The 20,240-nt window shown below is 38.6% G+C and overlaps 1 protein-coding gene across 11 annotated transcripts in view; it reads left to right on the forward strand.

Moving 5' to 3' along the window:
• USP34 (ubiquitin specific peptidase 34) overlaps window positions 1-20,240 on the forward strand; it is a 136,194-nt gene that overhangs the window by 85,656 nt on the left and 30,298 nt on the right. For all 11 annotated transcript variants that reach the window (XR_008971719.1, XM_057405735.1, XM_057405741.1 and 8 more), the window contains 13 exons: window positions 26-130; window positions 1,296-1,351; window positions 1,443-1,563; window positions 5,350-5,533; window positions 10,384-10,547; window positions 11,866-11,931; window positions 14,200-14,346; window positions 14,435-14,491; window positions 14,593-14,670; window positions 15,381-15,475; window positions 16,452-16,624; window positions 17,191-17,344; window positions 18,786-18,864. Coding sequence is in view for 10 of the 11 variants with exons in the window: in XM_057405735.1 (XP_057261718.1) it covers window positions 26-130; window positions 1,296-1,351; window positions 1,443-1,563; window positions 5,350-5,533; window positions 10,384-10,547; window positions 11,866-11,931; window positions 14,200-14,346; window positions 14,435-14,491; window positions 14,593-14,670; window positions 15,381-15,475; window positions 16,452-16,624; window positions 17,191-17,344; window positions 18,786-18,864 (1,479 nt within the window). In the remaining variant the exon portion in view is untranslated. The remainder of the gene's footprint in view (window positions 1-25; window positions 131-1,295; window positions 1,352-1,442; window positions 1,564-5,349; window positions 5,534-10,383; window positions 10,548-11,865; window positions 11,932-14,199; window positions 14,347-14,434; window positions 14,492-14,592; window positions 14,671-15,380; window positions 15,476-16,451; window positions 16,625-17,190; window positions 17,345-18,785; window positions 18,865-20,240) is intronic.

Consider the following 20,240-nt stretch of genomic DNA (forward strand, 5'->3'; position numbering starts at 1 on the left):
GACCAAAAGCAATTTCTTTTCACAGATAGAGGATTATGAAGAAGAAACAGTGCTGCGACCAGGTTGTAAGGAATATTTTTGGCTGCTGTGCAAACTGATTGATAACATACACGTCAAAGATGCGAGTCAGGTAGGGCTTGCTTTGTATTCATATGAATGTTTGCTTTTTTAAATGTGAGTATTCAAAGCACTTTTACTGCAGCATGAGATATTTGTACTGAAGATCTGGTGAATTGCTGTGAACAGCTCTTGGATCTTTCCCGTCTCACAGTTTTCCCTAATCTCTGATATGGATTTAGTAGCTCTTGGCCAAAGGAAGCTTCAGTTACTGAACCTGCAGAGTCAAGAAGGGGGAAGGGTATACTACACAAAGAGGGTGAACTTAAGTGAAGGTGACAGACATTGGGAATACTATAAATATCTGTGAGATTCACTGTTCATAATTTCAGTGTGGTCTAAGGAGGAGGTAATCAAGTATTTGACTAAAGCTGAAAGAGGAACAAATGTCAATTAACAGCCACTTAACACAGGTTAGAAAACTCACAACTCTTGAAACATCTCAAGAGTGTTAAATTACTTTTGGGGCAAACTCTACAACTGCTTGTGCTGGCTCATGGCCCGGCATAGATCTTTCTAGTTCATTCTCAGAGTTGTGGCAGGAGTGTGGGAAGGGAAGGAGAATGAAGCCTTATCTTGGTTTCTCCTGAATGGAAGAGTCTTGTCCTCTCCTGACTCTGAATGGTCTCAGTAGAGGCAAAAGTTTTGCTGCTTTGTTCCCCCTGCCCTTCTTTGTCTGTTCAGTTTCCTTCCATTTCCTTCTATCCAATCCTAACTATTCTATGATTTCTGTTTTATTGAATCTCTTAGCTATAGGCTACAGTTAGGCCTGCTTCTTCTCTGTGTTGCTCAAGGAAGAAATGCTAATGGGATTTGTAAAACTTCTGATGATAAACTGTGTGTTCTTGTGAGAAATAGTGAAGCATTTCTCTTTAAAATAGTGCTTTTCCATTTTTGGGGGGTATGGTATTATATTTGTGGGACCTGGAATTGAAAGAATAAGTATTACTTAATTTGAACTATCACATTGATTTTAAAAAACAGTTTCATCTCTGTATAAAAATGCATTAAAATAGTGTTGCAAACATGCTTGAAAGATGAGTTTTAATTGTCCCTGTGTGCCATAACAAAATTTCATCTGAAAGCATAGCCATAGTTTTAGACTGGCTTATAAATTGTAATTCATGGAGTTCATCATTATTTTCCATTTATATTCCATTTTCTTTATTTTTAATCAGACAACACTGCTTGATTTAGATGCACTAGCAAGACATCTTGCTGACTGCATTCGGAGGTAAGGTTTGCTAACTAATTTCTCTTGTAAATTGTGTCATATTTAATGGGATAGAGCTTTAACATTTATATATATATATATGTACATACAGCAGAGAAATCCTGGACCATCAGGATGGCAACATAGAAGATGATGGACTCACAGGACTACTTCGTCTTGCAACAAGTGTTATTAAGCACAAACCACCATTTAAATTTTCTCGTGAAGGCCAGGTAAGAAAAGACACAAAGGGATCTAAATCGTGTCATCTGTTGCTACTGTACTTTCTTTGTTTCACCTATTTTTCCACCATTTGGATTGCAGGCATTAGTATATCATGTTTCTAGCCTTAGAATGATCGATAAAAACACACATACAATCATGGAATAGTTTGGGTTGGAAAGGACCTTAAGATCATTCAGTTTCAACTCCCTGCCATGGGCAGGGTACACCTCACACTAAACCATGTCACCCAAGGCTCTGTCCAGCCTGGCCTTGAGCACTGCCAGAGATGGAGCATTCACCACCACTTCTGTGGGCAGCCTGTGCCAGTGCCTCGCCACCTTTACAATAAAGAACTTCTTCCTTATATCTAACCATATTAAAAAGTAGTACAGACAGTCCCTTTCCTTTATAACCATATTAAATTTCAAGGTAGAGTTCTTGAAATGTTATTTATTTTCATTCATAGCCTTTAAACGATTTCAGTATTGATCAGCATCAACTGATTTAAGTCATTAACAACAGCTGCTTTTTGACCATGTCCTGGGTCAGCTGTGATCTAAAAGTAGCATTTAAGCTCTGCATCTGCACAGTGGTATACACCTCTTTAAAGAATATTACATTTCACCCGTGCTTGTAAGATGGGACAAGGGCCAAGCAGGGGAAATTGCTGAAAAATTCCTACTTTGTGTTTCAAGGACACATTGTCTATTAAATAAAAACCTTGTGGTGATGTTTTCACCTGGTGTAAAAACTGTTTTAAACTGATGGTTTTTTTCTATAGGCTGCTTGGAGCTTATGATTCAACCTTTAGTGAGGTTTCACCAAGAAAACAGTCCTCTGTATCTAATTAGGTTGTATCTATCCTGTCTGTTTGCTCTGTTATCATAAAATGGCCCTGAAGGTAATTTTACTCACCAGAAGTTTCAACACTGTGCAGTACCTAACGGAAAATTACACTGCTAACAGCATTTTAACAGACTTGATACTATGTAATTCTCCTGGAATAGGTGTCTTTTAAGTATGGAGAGCTTACAGATTAAATTAGAGGAAGAATTCAATTCACGGAGTGCAGCGTGGAGGATGATGTAGAAATTTAAGTAGTGGAGGTACCCAAAGATCAGGTTTATGTAGCTTGGTTATGTGGAAAGTATAAGAAGAAAATAAAAGGGAAGCTTAAGTAGAGAGGAGTGACACTATACAGGACACTGAAATATGGTGCATATATGTAGTATATCACAGGGAGGCCAGAAATTTGATTGGAAAAATGGATGAATGTGAACAGAGCAGTATCCACACAAAGTATGAAGACAGGCTGAGAAAGTTGGGGCTGTTCAGGCTGGAGAAGAGAAGGCTGCGTGGAGACCTCATAGCAGCCTTCCAGTATCTGAAGGGGGCCTATAGGGATGCTGGAGAGGGATTCTTCATTAGGGACTGTAGTGACAGGACATGGGGTAATGGGTTAAAACTTAAACAGGGGAAGTTCAGATTGGATATAAGGAGGAAACTCTTTCCTGTTAGGGTGGTGAGGCACTGGAATGGGTTGCCCAGGGAGGTTGTGAATGCTCCGTCCCTGGCAGTATTCATGACCAGGTTGGACGAGGCCTTGGGTGACACGGTTTAGTGTGAGGTGTCCCTGCCCATGGCAGGGGGGTTGGAACTGGATGATCTTAAGGTCCTTTCCAACCCAAACCATTCTATGAGTCTATGAAAGTACTCACAAGGAATTTGGCTCTGCTGAGAGAGAAGGGCTTAGTACATGTTCTGAGACCAAGTCATGATCTAGTATTAATTTTTTTCAATTCTATGTACAATTAAGAACACTTATTAACTGCACATTATAAAGTGCATTAGTGAAGAGTTTGTATGGTGTTCAGTGTAATAGGGTTTTGAAACCACACGTTCTGAGCAAAAGCTGGGGAAAAAACAGCCAGAAAAATACATTGTCAAATACTGAAGATAGATTAGGCTTGCCTAGAGGATTCTGATGCTCTGCTGGGCCTTTTCTTCCCTACTAATTCCTTCTCTTAGCAAAATCATCTCTAGTGTTGTCTCCCCTGCTCCAACATGTCAGAATTCAATGAGTACAAGCGCAAGATTGAGAATGTTAATCAGCAAAACATAGTTCCAGGTTTCTGAAGTTACCTCTTTTCTGGTCTGGGAAGTGGCTGGTCTGTTAAGAAACCTGTTTGAAGAAGGCTGCAGCACAGCACTAGGCTGCACCTGAGAGCACAGTCTGAAACTTGGCTTAGTAGATGCAGCTGGTCTGCTGCCGAGCTGTAATCATCTAAACCTGACACGTATAGTTAGGAATGAAAAGGAAGCAGGCTGCTGCCCCACAAGCATTCCTGACACAGACTAGCTACTAAGGAACCAGGTATATAAAGTTGTTAATTTTGCATATTTTCTTTTTACAAAGTGTGGAGAAATCTGAAAGGTCTTTAACTATATTGGCAGGGGAAGACCTTTCCTTATTATTCATTCATAACCATAAGACTCTGCTTGTAAGGTTTTTTTCTGTGATTCTATGATTTTCTATTAAAACTGTAGGAATTTCCCTGCACTCTGGAGCAAGGCTTTTCATGGTGATTTTGCTGTGTACTCTGCAGAAGGTCATTTGTTGAAATATTTAGAATTTAGATTTTAGGGCAGAGCCTGCCTTTTAACATCATAAGTGAATATTCCTGAGCAGGGAAATCCAGGAAGAACAGTTATTAATTGCAATGTAGAAACTGTAGAATGAAGTGTAGTAGCTGGATTGGCACCCTGTGCTCAACAAATGGGGAGGAATTTTGTCCCTAAAAAAAAATCAAGATGACATCTTTGTGGGGGGGGAAGGAGTAATGAAAGTTCTGCAGGAGTAGAGGATTTATTGTCTGATTATATGTCCAACTAAAGTGATTCACTATTAATATGATTTAATGATTGAATAGAGTTTGGTAAGATTGCAGACATTTTACAAGAGGCAACAGAGTGCAGGTGATGGATCATATCACCAGCCCTAGACATAAAGTGTGCACATGAATTGCTGGTTGCTTATGGGTATTCGTTGAAATACTGCTTTATAAATCCCGCTGAGTTTTTTCTTTCATGGTCTGTCATTATACCACTGAAAGTAGTAATTATTAATGTTCACTTTGTAGCTGAAAGTTGGCTTTTTCACCATTCTGCACTTGTTTGAAGGTGCTGTAGTTGTGGAAGAAGGTGCTGAAGTTTAGACAGATCGATCTCTTTTTAGTGTATTATTATTAGAGTAATTAATAATTAATATCTGGGACAGTAAAGATAAATAAGTGTGTAATAAGTTTTTATCATCCAAAGGTAGCCTGACTTGGAACAACTATCACGTCTTTTGTAGCTCAGTTAATATTCCAAACATGAAACATTACAAAGATACACTTATAGTACACATGGTACATAATTTAGTACGTGTTTTAAGGTTGATTAGGAATTCATAAAACTCAAATCGAGTTATTAAGGTTATGGGCTGTCTTTCACTAGGAGAAACTGGCCCTAACGTTACTAAAAATGTGTGTGGTTTGTGAAATCAGTCGTGAATCAAGCATAATTCATCACTCTTTTCCACTGGACATGTTTCTCTTTAGGCTCTGGTATGGTTACAGTGCACTTTATGCAGTATAAAGTAAGTTGTTGAATTCCCTAATTCAGAACCTGTGTAGAAGTTGGAAAGTTCTAGAGGTCTAGAAGGTCTATGGACGTTTCTATCAGTTAATACATTACTTGTCCTTTAGGAATGTGTTCAAACTGCTAAATGTGCCAATTGAACTGTTTTACAGGAGTTTCTGAGAGACATCTTCAATCTTCTCTTCTTGCTGCCAAGCTTGAAAGATAGACAACAGCCAAAATGCAAGTCACATTCTTCAAGGGCTGCTGCTTATGACTTGCTGGTAGAAATGGTAAAGGGGTCCGTGGAAAACTACAGGCTGCTCCACAACTGGGTTATGGCACAGCACATGCAGTGTAAGAACCTTTATTCATATGTAGATTATGAGTATTTTGTGGAAAATGAGTCCATTTTTCCACAATGGACATTCTCTGTTCGTTTTGGGTTTGTTTTGAATGTTTGGATTTATAAAGTTCAGTAAAGAAAATATTAATGTACTTGTCATATGGACTTTCATTATACTGAATAGTCCCAATTTCCAAATGTAGTGATGAGGAAGTAAGACACTGTTGCCACTAACACTGCTCTTAAAATTCCACTTTGTAGCTCTACTGTTCATCCACCATCACTTACAGCAGTGTCACAGAGCAGATGTTGGCATCTTTTGCTCACCTAGCGAATGAGTGGCTTTACCCCCATGTATGGTTTTCAGATCATCTGTTCTTAACTATGGGTTATTTATAGTGTGTGGTCCTGTTAAATGATACCAACACACAGATAACATTGTGAGAGTGGGTTTTCCATGTTTCATTCTGCTTGTGCTGGATTTAAATTTCTGTTTTCCCCTTCTAACATGAAGAAACGTGGTACATAAACCAAAGTCTATAAACCACACTGAGGTACAGTGGCTGGTAACAGCAGTGTCGTGTTTCCAGAGCCTCTAATATCTCTGCAGTTGACTTCAGTCTGTACCCACATGTCTGCATACAGTGCTAATACAGTTTTGTTCTGCCTCTTGGCTTTCATGCTTCCTGTGTTTTGGAAACACTATCCCTATGCATAATATGTAAATTACCAGAATTTGAAGTTACTTAATATTTTATCTTTGATTTGCAAATTCTCAGTATGCATTTTTAGCTTGATAGATTTCCTTTCACATGCCTGGTTTAAATTCCTGTCACCTGAGGATCTGTAATTTATTATAATCTATGGAATTGATTTAGCACCTCACAATTCAGGAAGCAAAAGAGAAATCTGATCGTATTAATGTTTTGTGTTCTGCACTCCAAAGTCTCCTGTGCTCAGGGAAAATATTATGAAGGCTGGATATTTCTGATTGCTGTGAGTCCACCTTCTGCTGCTGAGGTTGTAGCTCTCTAGGTGCAATCATTCATTTTCCACAGTTAATATTTTTCTCACTCCCCATCCCAGTAATTCCTACGTGCTGGAGTTTTCTGTCACATCTACCACAGTTGTTACTTCCTTCCAAATACTCTTCTCTAGATTTTTATGTTCCTTCCTGAGTTCTCCAGAGCCATCTGGTCTGTGCTCGTGCTCCATATTCAGTGTATCTCAGTTTCATGAATGCTAATTTTATTGCAGCTGGCAGAGTGCCATTGTCTCTTCCTGATGTGCGACTTGACGTAGGACTTCTGATACCTCATTTGTTGAAAGTCTTGTTATTCCACTGATGTGATCCAAAGATGCTTAAAACTGGATTTTTCCGCTTATCTCTGTAATCTTATTAGTCTTTAAAAATCTTAGTTGTAGTCGTGTCTCCCTGTTCTTCTTAGGAGAAATATTAAGGAAGATATCATCAATTTTCATCTGGTCTTTGCTTTTAACATTTTAGTTTTGTGGTTCATTGTAGAAGTTTTTGCTCCTGCCACTTGTGCAGTTGTTGTCCTCTATTCTCACCAGTTACTGTCTCTGCTATTCTACCATGTTTTCCTCCTTACTGATTGAAGCCAGGATGCTCTTATGAGACGGCCTTAGTTTAATGCAGCAAAATGAAGTCTCAAAAGGAAAACATCTTATTAAAGGATCTCTAGTCTATTTTCCTTGGGACAAAAAAAAGACAAATAGGGTTCCAATTAAAAATACTGTTACTAAGACTCTATTCTGGCAGTCATTAAAATGTACACTGTATACTGTTGTTCAGACTTACAGTAGCATGAATAACATAAAGTAGTTGTAGTAAAGATTCAATTTCAGCAGCATTTTGCTCCTTCATTTCTGCTAATGGAGCTTCCTTCATTGATGGGTGGGAGAATGACGGGTGCTTTTTGCTACTTCATAGGTAGGTGGTGTTCACGCTGGAGACCTTCATGTGTCTTCAGCACCTGATACTGTCAGAAATGAACTGCTAAGTAGCTGAGTCAGTGGACTTCTTTCCTCCTTTTCTCAACAGGGCTAACAATTAATGCAGACTGATCTTCTTAAAGAGGGGATTTAGGTAACCCCTGTTGTTGCTCATAAAATTGCAGTTTTGGAGTTTTCGCTTTCTTCAAAGACCAAGACTAATAAAAGCATTCAGTTCAAAGGAGGGAAACAAGACCAGCCGCTTTGCTTCCTGGAAGTTTCAGATAGTGTCTGATGTTATGTTTGGAGCAGAAGCATGATGAGAAGGTGGAGTAGGGAGACATACACAGTCATTCCAAGAGGAAGAAATTAAGATTTATTTTGCTTAAAATAGAATGGGAATATTATAAGTTCAGGTACAGGTTTTCCTACCTGAGAAAAGGCTGATTTCTGTTGTGACAGTGAGGAATAAAGAAGATAGGCTCAAATTTACCTTTCTGCTTAAGATCCATATGGAAGAAGGGAAAGCTTTTATTATGAAAATGAATACAAGTCGCTTAAAAATCCCAGGGTGGAGAAAACAAGATCTTCCTGATCCATTCCTTGTCAAATTTCCGAAAGCCCTTTGTCAGACTGAAGTAGGAGGAAGATGCTCCCGACTGTTCTCATGAAGTATGAAGTAGTAATCTGGGTTTTTTTGTAATTACAACTTGATGAGCTATAAGCAGCATGGTAGATGCTGAGTCCTTACATCAGAAAGGGTGAACTGAGATGTTGCAATTTAAGGATTTCAGTTAAAGGAGGGAATTCTGTGGTGTTCCACCATGCTTATTACTTTGTTAGGAGGTTAAACGTGGAGGAGAGCTTTGTTTCAACTGGCTGATCAGCCCAATGTAACCAGGTAACATGAGGTCACCCTACTGAGATTTGTTGAAATAGAAGAAGTAAAACTTTTCCCTTCCCTACTTGAAGCTGCAGGGCTAATAGTTGTTTTGATGCCAGTGCCAAAATGAAGATTACAACAATTAATTGTTGTGCAACAGAACATCTTGTGGCTCTGGTCTCTGAAGATGTGAGGATCTGTTCAGAGGATGCCAAATAGTTTCCTGAATTTATAGCTGGTAGTATGAATTGAGAATAATCCTTAATGAGCCTTTAATCTGTGACAAAATAATTAAGGATTTAAAATCCAAGTCTTGAATCCATGTGGCTTTTGTGGATTGTAAAATGAATGCAGACTACTTTTTTTTTCCCTTTTTCTCTGTATATCTGAACATAGACTTCAATAGAAGTGCTTATAGGGACACTGCCTTTTTGGAGAATGGTATCTTTGGGTAGGAATAGCAAAGCTAGATGTAAGTTTTTGTGCCAAACTTCTTGCATACCAAGGAAAACAGGCTGCAGAATTTCTTTGGATACTGGATTAGTTCCTCTCTAATTCAGTGCTTGTGTCATCAGGTTGCCTCTGCAGCTCAAAGGAATAATTGCCCATTCCATTCTCCAGCGTGGGATGCTAGAAAGAGAAGCTTGTCAGTGTCTAGAAGCACTACTAATCACTTACAAATGGTTTGTCTAGTCTGGTTACCATCTTCTTGACTGGCAGATGAGAACTTTCCCATTCTTCCAATTTCTTGGCAGCCATATCAGAACAAGGTTTATTAAGAAGACTCCGTCTAGTGCCACGCTGTAAGAAACAGATTGCTACATCTGGTCTGAAATACAGAGGAATAGAAAGCTTATAGGGAAAGAAAATGTATTTCCAACCTGATTCTCTAGGTAATTCACTTCTTGCTCACCCCTATTTTTCTCGTAGATGGCACATTTCTTTGGTATGTATGGCTTTGAAGTGCAGTAAAAAACATTCCTTCTCTTCCTGTAAAAACAGTTCCCAAATTTATTCCATCTTGTATATAGCTAACCACTTTATTTCACTGCACTTTTGTGTCTTACCTCTGATAAGCTGCTATCCATCTTCTGTGCTGGTCGAAAAGATCTTTTGCTAATCTGGCATCCTTTATAGTAGAAGTCATTCTGAAACCAGCTTCTCTTCTGAAAAGGGAGGTCTCACTTGGTGTGTGGTTGTCTCTGATACTAAATTTGTACTCTGTTACATGAAGGGAAGGCTCCCAAGCTTGTCTCTGTGGGTGCAGAGGCTTGCTTTGCTCTGTTGCAGTGTGACACAGGGGTGTGTGAGAATGGGTAGTAGAAACTGTGAGTAATTTTTGTGCTGGAGAAATGACTGGTGTATGTTTGGGAGCTCCTAAGGGTAGTATGTGCTGAGATAGAAGTATGTTCTCAGTGGTTTAGGCAGTGCAAGTGTTAAGGGAGCTATGGTTGGCTTGTATAGAATGACAGAATGATTTGGGTTGGAAAGGACCTTAAGATCATTTAGTTCCAGCCACCTTGCCATGGGCAGGGATACCTCACACTAGACCGTGTTGCCCAAGGCTCTGTTTAATCTGGCCTTGAAAAACAAATTCTAAGAACAAATTTCATGTGTTTATTATGTTTAGAGTTTATGGATGCTCTTGATAATGAAAATGTTATGTTGTGGTTTTACCAAGCTTCAGTTTAAAGGAAGAGACTGGAAGACCATTGCTATGTGTAAAACTATCACCAAACCAAGTGTGAGAGATGATACTTGCCATGAGCAATGCTTTGGAGAGCACAGCCCATCACTTGCAGCCCACAGTGTGGCACCTGGAAAGGCTCACTGCTGTATCAAGTGATTTTCCTGATGTACCTGTAGTGCATCAGGTACAGTATAGCTCATGTCTGTAAATGTAGACTGCAGAAACAGGATGCATCTTACTAATGTAAACATAAAGTTTTTATTGTATTTATGCTTTTTTAATTGGACTTTTAATTGATTTCTTTCTGCATGTGTGATTTATGTTTTTTACAGCTTCCCATGCACCTTACAAGTGGGATTACTGGCCGCACGACGACGTTCGTGCTGAATGCAGATTTGTGGGTCTGACTAATCTTGGAGCAACGTGTTACTTGGCATCCACCATTCAGCAACTGTACATGATACCAGAGGCCAGACAAGCAATATTTACTGCAAAGGTATGCTTCTGATAGAAGTTTAAATTTAGAATTGATGCAAATGCTGATAAAGTATGAATTTTAAGACATCTTGATAAAGAAGATTTATGCAGGATTTAGTTTGCTTTTTGTTCAGTTGGATTATTCTGCTGATGTCTAAAGTGAAGAGTTGTCTTTTTAATGTATTTGTAATGCAGTAGGATATTAAGGTGGCATTGTGATAAAACATGTTCTCAAACTTGTATTTCTGTTGCTATCAACTAGATAAATTCAAGTTTGGGTTTATGTGAATTATCTGTTTTTTCTTAACTCCTAATTTGTCATTTTGTTAGGGTAGATGTCTTTCTTATTCAGTGTTTATGAAGGCCCACAGCATAGACTTGTAGAATAGTTAGGGTTGGAAAGGACTTTAAGATCATCCAATTCCAACCCCTGCCACGGGCAGGGACACCTTCAACTAGAGCAGGTTGCTCCAAGCCATGTCCAACCTGGCCTTGAACACTGCCAGGGATGGGGCAGCCACAGCTTCTCTGGGCACCCTGTGCCAGTGCCTCAGCACCCTCACAGTAAAGAACTTCTTTATATCCAACCTGAACTTCCCCTGTTTCAGTTTGAAGCCCTTGTCCTATCACTACAGTCCCTGATGAGGACTGTCTCCAGTCTCCAGCATCCTTGTAGGCACCCTTCAGATATTGGAAGACATGTATCTCATGCTACCAGAAGTACACCAAGTCCTGTAAATTACCATACATTCATGAAATACAATGTTACTTCTAGCTATTCATGGAAAAGAGAAAGCTTCGTTTTGGTCCCTGTCATCAACAGGGCTCGTATAATGTGTGAAACACCCTCATTGCCGTGACCTCATCATTTTTTGTTATCATTGTGTTAGTGATAGAATTCCTTTAACTTCATTTAGAGTTAGCCATTTATAAAGAAACAAAAAAATTCAGTACAGCTGCTGTTGTATGTGAAATGCATTATACAGGGGGCGGATCAAAACTCCCACAGAGGCGAATTGATAAAAATTACCCCAGAATTACTGCAGTCTTTGTAATACCTTCACAAAAGCTCCCAGCTACAGTAAATTTTTAGCAGATAGAGTCATTATTCAACTTCTGTTTAATGTTGACATGCCAAAAACGTTGAGTAGGTGGTGCTTTATATACAAGTGTAAAATAGTGCACTGTGTGTTCTTGTACACAAGCGTTTTCCATAATTGTCCATAATAAAGTGGTTGGCGTTTTCCTTCAAAAGATGGTTATTTCATCTGTTTAAGGGCTGTTTGGGGAAAGTTACAAGCCAAAAGATAAAGTCTTCTTTTATGGATTTCTTTTAGTATTCAGAAGATATGAAACACAAGACCACTCTACTAGAGCTCCAGAAAATGTTTACATACTTAATGGTAGGTGCAAATAGAGGATATTTTATAAAGTATCTTATTTTGGGGGGAGTGAAGAGGGAGACATGGGCAAGAAAAATGTTACTGTCCTGTATGTCAGCATCTTAAGTTCTTTATGTCTGAGTTCTGTAAATGAGCGTCTTAACTGAAATACTTTTTACTTACTTGAAAACTATTACTTAGCAACTCATTTAAGCAAATGTAATGGTTTCCATGAAGAGACAATGTAATCCTAATCTAAGATGGGTTTTGATATTGGGCACCAACTGTCAAGCTAGCAACCAACTAGCAAGCGCCAGCTCTCAGGCATTACTGACTAATGTGTTCTGAAAAGATGTTTGTGAAGTTAATGGGAACATGAGGATCAGGTGCCACAGTCTGAACATCCTTCATTTAAACCTTTCACCCCTAGCACATTAATGCTCAAGTGAGAGCAGGATGTTACCATAGTTATGGGACATCAGTTACAAGTATGAAAATCAGGCTGCTTTTTAGTTACATGGTGTGGCTGAGCTGTGCCCTGTGTGGACACCCTGTGCACTTTTCATTGCTAAATGTCAGTGGCCCAGGAGCTCCCTGGCCAGCCATCTGCTTGGATGCAGTAACAGGGTGGATTCAGCAGGGCAGGTTGAAACTGGGTAATTGACTGTGCCTTCCTAATGAAGTATTTGATTGTTACAGGAGCCCTCCAGGTAAGAATCTGGGACAGTTCTACTATTACACTGCTGTGTCTAGTCCAGTCTCCAAACTGACTTTGTGACTAGTCAGTAGAAACTGTTCCCGCAGAAATGACTACATCAGTCTTCTGTATGGGTTTAAGATACTTTAGAGATATTTTGTATGTAATAAGGTGAGTAAATAGTAGTGAATTACACAGATGCTGGGGTGATCACCAGAGGGCTCCCAGCTGGATTATAAGAATTTAGCAAAATGGTGCTTCAAGGAGCCTCCCCGGGTCCAACTGAAGATAACCACAGGAAGGACCCTAGCAGCAGAGTTCCATCACCACCAAACACAGACTGGCTGTCCCGTTAGGATGTTTTGATTCCGTACATGAGCACCATGCCAAGATCCCAATAAATTACTTGTTAACAAACACCCTGCCACGAGGGACTGTCCAGCACTGTTGCCATTCACCTTGTTTCACACGGACCTTGATGTAAAGGGTTCTGAGCCTGATTCTTTGTAATCAACAACTTGTTTGCCCCAGTTTCCTGGTGATAAAACAAACTATATTATTTTACTCATTGCATTTTTCTTGCTTCAGTATTTTAAAGGCTAATCTAATGAAATAAAGCAGTAAAAAGCCACTAAAATCTTTGAGATTCCAGAACCAAACAAAATTGAGGGAGGTCAGAGGTGTTCACTGTTGTTAAAATAGTGAGACATTCCTGAAATAATGAAAAACCTGAGGAGAGCTGAGTGGTTTTGTTCTTGGCATTGGCTTTTGTGGAAGAAATTCATGACCACTTTGAAGACAAAATAGAGGAAAGGAATTTAGGCGTGTGGTGCCTGCCATAAATCATAATAAAAATAAATCCATGTATTTATATAAGCATAAAATAATACAGGAACATAAAATCTTGGGAGGATTTACCATTATTAAAATGTTGGAGAAAGACTTTTTCCAAACAAGGTAATACGTACAGGATTAAGGATGTCTTGACACACATCCTTAAAAGAAAGCATTATGTACATTGTTATTTACAACAACAAAGTTCCTTCTGCTGTAAGTTCTGCATTCCCAGTGTGGAAGGCAGCGGAACAGGGGATGTATTCTAAAGAACTGCTTTATATGGCACATTCTATTCTCTGACTAAACACATGCATGAGAGCTAGGTGATCAGTTTAGACCATAGAGAAGTCTGAACGAGAATGAAGCACTTGTCAAGATTTAAATCAATAATGTCTGGAAATACATAAACACAGGCTGACATCCTTCATATTGTTTTGTATCTGAGCAGCTGTGCAGAAAATGGATGTGTGACATCTTCAGCCAAGTTACCGTCTTCTATTGAGTAGTTTTATTAAGTATTTATTAAATATTATTTAATATTTTACTGATGAATTTCAGAATAATCTGTTAAAAATGGGTTTACATTTCATCAGAAGCATTTAAACACTTAACTGTAACACCCATACGGAGGTGTATGTAAAAGTATGTCCCTTTTTAAATAGGCATTTATATAATACATATGTTTGGTGTATCTGTGTAATATAAAATATAAGGATTGCTGTTAATAGGCTTTGCTTGGTCTTTTTTCCTTTAAGGAAAGTGAGTGTAAGGCATACAATCCAAGGCCTTTCTGTAAAACCTACACCATGGATAAGCAGCCGCTGAACACTGGAGAGCAGAAAGATATGACAGAGTTCTTCACTGACCTAATAACAAAAATAGAAGAAATGTCTCCAGAACTGGTGAGTTGTTAAGAGGGAGCAAAAGGGAGCTTGAAAACTTAAAGATTTGCTCAAATATCCTTGACAGAATTTATTAATTCATTCACAGAAAAATACAGTGAAAAGTTTGTTTGGAGGTGTTATCACAAACAATGTTGTTTCTTTGGTAAGTATTCATCCCTCATGCTTACCTGTTAAAGATTAGGGGGGTTTTAACTGCTCGGAACAGTTACTTCATTGCTTTCCTCTTTCATTGCTGTGATTCAGGACTGTGAGCATGTAAGTCAGACTGCTGAGGAGTTCTACACAGTAAGATGCCAGGTGGCAGATATGAAGAATATTTATGTAAGTACTGCCAGGCTGAGATGTGTACCATAGATCACAATTATAATCAGGTGCAGTCGAGTATAAAAGACTGCACCATACACTGTTGAATGTGTTGGTGCTTTCTGTATCTAATTTTGGTGTATTATAGGTTTATATTACTGGGTGATTTGGTTGAATTGTTTCATCTTTTCAGTACAACATGCTATCAGCTGGTGCCATTTGGAATCGAGTAAAGATTGTGTTACAGTCAGTAATTGCTACTTGCTTCTGTGCTTTAAAAATACCGTGGCCATTTTTATGTAAGAGAATTGTAAATGTCAAAAGGTATTATAGATATATGTACTATACCTTATTAAGTTGATTTAAAACTTACACTAGCATAATTTTAGGTTTTAAACAAGTATTAATCCCCACACTTGGAATTTGAATTTTAAGTACTTAAATTCCTTGGGGCAGCTTGGAATATTGAGTGCCATGTTTCTGAATTGGCTCCTAAATTTTGTGTTTGGGTTAGGAAGTGGTTTTCCTGCCAAACTCTGCTCTTAGTTCAGGTACGTGTACTTCTTGCAACCTTTTTGATGCCTTTGACCACCTTTACTTCCATAACTTAATGGCAGTGTTAAATTTACTGTAAGATTGAAAGAGAGGGGTTTGTAAAGTAAGCCATGCAAGCACAAGGTATAAATACCTAGGAAAAATGTAAGCTCCTTCTTTGTTTCTTCTGTCAGGAATCTCTTGATGAAGTAACTATTAAAGATACCTTGGAAGGTGACAACATGTATACGTGTTCGCACTGTGGGAAGAAAGTGCGGGCTGAAAAAAGGTATGATTAAGAAGAAGTAAACTTTCCTAATGTGTCTTTTTAGTAAATTACTGAAATTACCGTTGGAATGAGAGCAATCCTGTAGATGAACAGGACTGTGGTTTCATTCGGTTCGCCGCTGTGTATGCCTGTGAGGATGTGGTCCCTGTGCAAGTGAGCACATAAGTAAGAAATCAAATTGCCAAAACAAAGAATATAAGGTAACTTAGCAAAAGATCACCTAGAGAATAGCTTCTCTGGGCACCCTGTGCCAGTGCCTCAACACCCTCACAGGAAAGAACTTCTAATTAATGTCTTACCTAAATCTCCTCTGTTTAAACCCATCACCCCTTGTCCTAACGTGACAGTCCCTGATGAAGAGTCCCCTCTCCAGCATCCTTGTAGGCCCCCTTCAGATACTGGAAGCTGCTCTGAGGTCTCCATGTAGCGAAAATGTTTTGATATTTTAAGAAGTCTGCTAATAAAAAGAAAGCTGAATATAAAAGGTATATTGGCTTTATGTTGCAGCTAACAAATTAGAAATGACAAACCTAATCGTTTTTGTAGCTGTTAAAACAACATGGGTGAAAGAGAAACCTACTTTAAAATCAGCATTGTGACGTTTATGAGATTTAATACACAATATGTTCTGCATTGAAACTCATCAGTTACAGGAGAGTAACTCCATATAATGAGGGGATTTGCATTGTTAAATACGTTCATGACTCATTTTATGGTATCAGTTTACAAAACTGTCATTCAAGCCATGAGTAAGTTTGATGTTTCTTCCAAGACATGATGAGAGGCTAGATAGAATTGTTCAGGAGTTTAACCTTCTTGCTGCCCTGCTCCAGGGCATTCTTATAGCTGAATTTTATATTCATCTGTCTTAGCAATTCCAATTTTATGTTTGAAATAAATGTGTTTAAAATCTTTGTGAAAATACAGTTCAACCTTGCTAAGCTTTTGTAAATCATGATTATTTCTAATCCTTCAGGGCATGTTTTAAGAAACTACCTCGAATCTTAAGCTTCAACACGATGAGATACACATTTAATATGGTAACCATGATGAAGGAGAAAGTCAATACACATTTTTCATTCCCATTGCGTTTGGATATGACACCTTACACTGAAGATTTCCTCATGGGAAAAAGTGACAGAAAAGAAGGTATGCTTCATAAAATGAATTCAGCAAGCTTTGCCTCTTTCAGCTGTACCACTTCATGTATGTGTAACATAAGCAAACAATTCATTTTAAACAAGTAAAATCAAAGATCGTTTTAATCAACCTATTACACATTCTATTTAATATGAGAAAACTGGCCAGTTATCTCTGCTTTCATTTACTATTCAGTTTGAATTATTATTACATTTGTTTTTAAAATATGAGAGAAATTACACATAATTACCTACAGTTTGTTGCTGGCTTATTTTGATTTTCAGAGTAATGCTTGACTTCAGCTAATGGCTGATTAACTGCCATCATAAATAGGATGTGCTAACTAGGAGTAACTTATTTATTAGTCCTCATCTCTTCAGTAATGATGTTCTGCAGTGATTGTTTCACAAAGGTTGGGGTCTGTGCTCCTTGTTCTGGGTATGGAGTTTCTGTCTGTCATCACTGTACTGTGCTGAAAAGAAGTGCAGCTATAGGAAATGTGTATGTAAGGCATACTCATGTTGGAATTCAGGTGTTCAGGAGATAACATTAAATATTGCATTCCATTATTGCAGGGTTTAAGGAAGATGGTGGATATCTGAAAGAAACTGAAAGTTACGAATACGATCTGATAGGCGTAACGGTTCACACAGGAACAGCAGATGGTGGGCATTACTACAGTTTTATCAGAGATATAGTCAATCCCCATGCTTACAAAAGCAACAAATGGTGAGTTATGCCAAACAGCATCTTGTAATTTCTTGTTTTAAAATAACTGCTATTATCTGGCTTTGTCAAACACAGTTGTTTAGGAGATATGTGCTGTAGGTTCCTCTCAAAAGCACAAGAGGTTGGGATTTGATAGGTGTAAGCATGTTAATTTATCAGCATACGGATTTGTGTGCTGTAGCTGTAACAGTTGTGGAGTGCCTTGGATGCAGGAGTAGCAGGAGAATGCCCCACCAGCCTCACATTACAGCCAATGCTTGTTTCTTGACAGGACTATTAATGAATATGAATCTGTTCCAGTCAAAAATGCACAGTCAGGTTTAATAGATTGTCCTTCAGAAAATCTGGTTGTTACCTTTGACAAGCATACAGCTACATTTACGGTTGTGGAATTCAGTCCTTTTTATTTTGTCCATTTTCAGTGACACAACACCTTGAATTTGTCTTCACTTCGCCACCCAGGATGCAGTTTGTTTAGAAATGCTGGTGCAGAAGCTGGGTTATCTAAATCTGTTCTTACTGTGCTTTTTATATATGGAATTGTTTTCACATTTGATTTCCAAGTTGATCTAGCTGGTGATCTTCTCCTATTGCCAGCTTCTTCTAGATGCAGTTTAGTGACATACTGAAATGTTAGCATTTGTTTTTCTATCTCTTCTTCTCAAAGATTAAAAAAAGATTCAGGATCTTCTTACCCATCAGTGATAGACGAATAAATAACTTTGTAACTGTGACATCCCACTTCTGATTGGGAAAATTCTACATACATTGGGCATATAATGGTTGTGAAGAGGAAGAAAAAGTTGGGAGAAGTAACCTTGGAAAGGGATGAGATATGTGCGTGGAAAGGAGGAGGGTCTTGCTGGGTGACGTAAAGCAGGGAACACTCTCCGCCTGTCATTTCTGAATGCCGTATCTTGGATTGTTAGCTGAGGCCCTGGCATAGGAGACGGGACTTCCTCTATTCCCATTCCCCTGAATAGCTAGCTGGAGCATTTTTTAACAGTTCAACTTGTGACCCAGTCCCTTCTGCAGAGGAAATCTATCACGGTACCATCTTCTCTGCCTCCTTCCGCTTTGAGTTCTACTGCTCAATGGAATGATTCTCTATTTAATTTTGATTTCCATGTCACTCATATTGAAAAAGAAAAGGCAAATCTTGGCTGCATTAAAACCCTGCCTGTATGAGAGTCAGGCTGGAAAAATGAGGGAAGTCATGTGTCTCTTGATAAGAAAAAACAGGAACTTTAAATGCTGACTTCTTGCTCTTACTGAAAGGAAGTCCTTTTGGGGATCAATTAGTTTAGTTTGCTGTGATTCAAACAAGACAGTAGAAGTTAATAGGAATACTTAAATCTGAAGAATTGTTTTAAGTGCTTGTTATGCTTTATTTGCCCTTAGAGACAAACAGCAGTTGTTTCAAAAGCTTTCTGTTTTACAGGTATCTTTTCAATGATGCCGAAGTGAAACCATTTGATTCTGCCCAGCTTGCTTCAGAATGTTTTGGTGGAGAAATGACTGTAAGTTCTGACTTCTGTTTTTGTCATGTTCAACCATCACCATAACTGTTGTCAGTACTTGCTTGAAGAATTCCATAGGGCTTACGTTTGGTTTGCCATCTGTTGTGAATGTATACGAAACAAAAGTGTTAGCTGGGTTTTATTAAACCTCTGACACCTTTGTTGGGCTGTGAACTTTTATCCTGTGATCATTTAGTAGATGGTTGCTCTTCCACCATTGATCTCTTCAAAGGGTCTCCCTCTCCTCTGGGGGCTGAAAGGTTTGACCAAGTGAAACTGCTTGCAACTGCTGACGCAGCTTTCTGGTTTTTCTACCCTTGCTGTAGTAATAAAGTGTAGAGCAACAAGCATAGTTAGGACAGTAAAGGAGAAGGGGTTAATTTCTCCTGTAACAACTCTCATATCATTTAATTTGTGAATATGAATACAGGTATTTTTATGTGGTTTTGAAAGACAGGTATCGGAAGTACCGGGTAGGTATTGTTAATGAATCAAAATGAATTGGGGGAATTAGTCATTCTCCAAAGTAGAGGTATTTCTTCACTCTATCTGATTTTATCACCATATTATACATACTGAAAAGTGAGTGTGTAACTAATCTGGGAATCCTTTGCTTGGATGGCTGGTTTGCTCAGACCATTGGCTGAAGCAGTAATTACTTCAAGCTTCTGCCTCAAAACAGAGCTTTTTGATCTTCGTCTATGCCTTGTGTCAGTGATTTCCAGATTCTGGTCTGTGAATCTCTTGTGGCCAGATCCTTTTTCGTTGGTGACAGACCTGAACTAAGAACTTGTCAGATCTGTGAACAGCTTCTGCTGTGGTTCAGCAGGAGAGTTTGAGCTCTCATATTAGTAAGTGGTTGTCAGGGTAACAGATCTAAAGGATTTCCAGGCTTAGATAGTTCTGCTTTTATTGTAAGGAGATAAAGTTTCTTAAGTTGATGTTTGCTTGCTTTCGGCAGGGCAAGGTTTTGTAATACACTCTCTGCTTTATCTTTTGGGTCAGCCCCCTGTCCTGTGACATCAGTCTGAATATTTTTGTATGGTATTAATACAGGTAATAGTTGAATGACACTCGAATGTTCTCAGGTTATGCTTGAATTGATCATGTTTCATACGTCTGTATCACTGCATAAAAAACACAATGAATAATGCAGGATCTTACTAGAACAGTCCTGTGAGTAAGAAAACCCCTCTTGTCTGATAAAGACAATAAAACAATATCATATTTTATCTGCCAAATGGATAAAAGACCTTCAGGTGCCTAAAAGGAAGAGGTGTCAATGAGATGGGTGAGGCAGGAAATTGCATGAGATACAGATCACAATATTGCATAGCAACTGTGAAAAATCCAAAAAGGAGAAAAAAAGAAAGAAA

This window comes from Pezoporus wallicus, unplaced genomic scaffold, assembly GCF_028554395.1.
Source record: "Pezoporus wallicus isolate ANWC-B61680 ecotype Strahan unplaced genomic scaffold, APGP_CSIRO_Pwel_v1 contig_6714, whole genome shotgun sequence".
NCBI lineage: Eukaryota > Metazoa > Chordata > Aves > Psittaciformes > Psittacidae > Pezoporus > Pezoporus wallicus.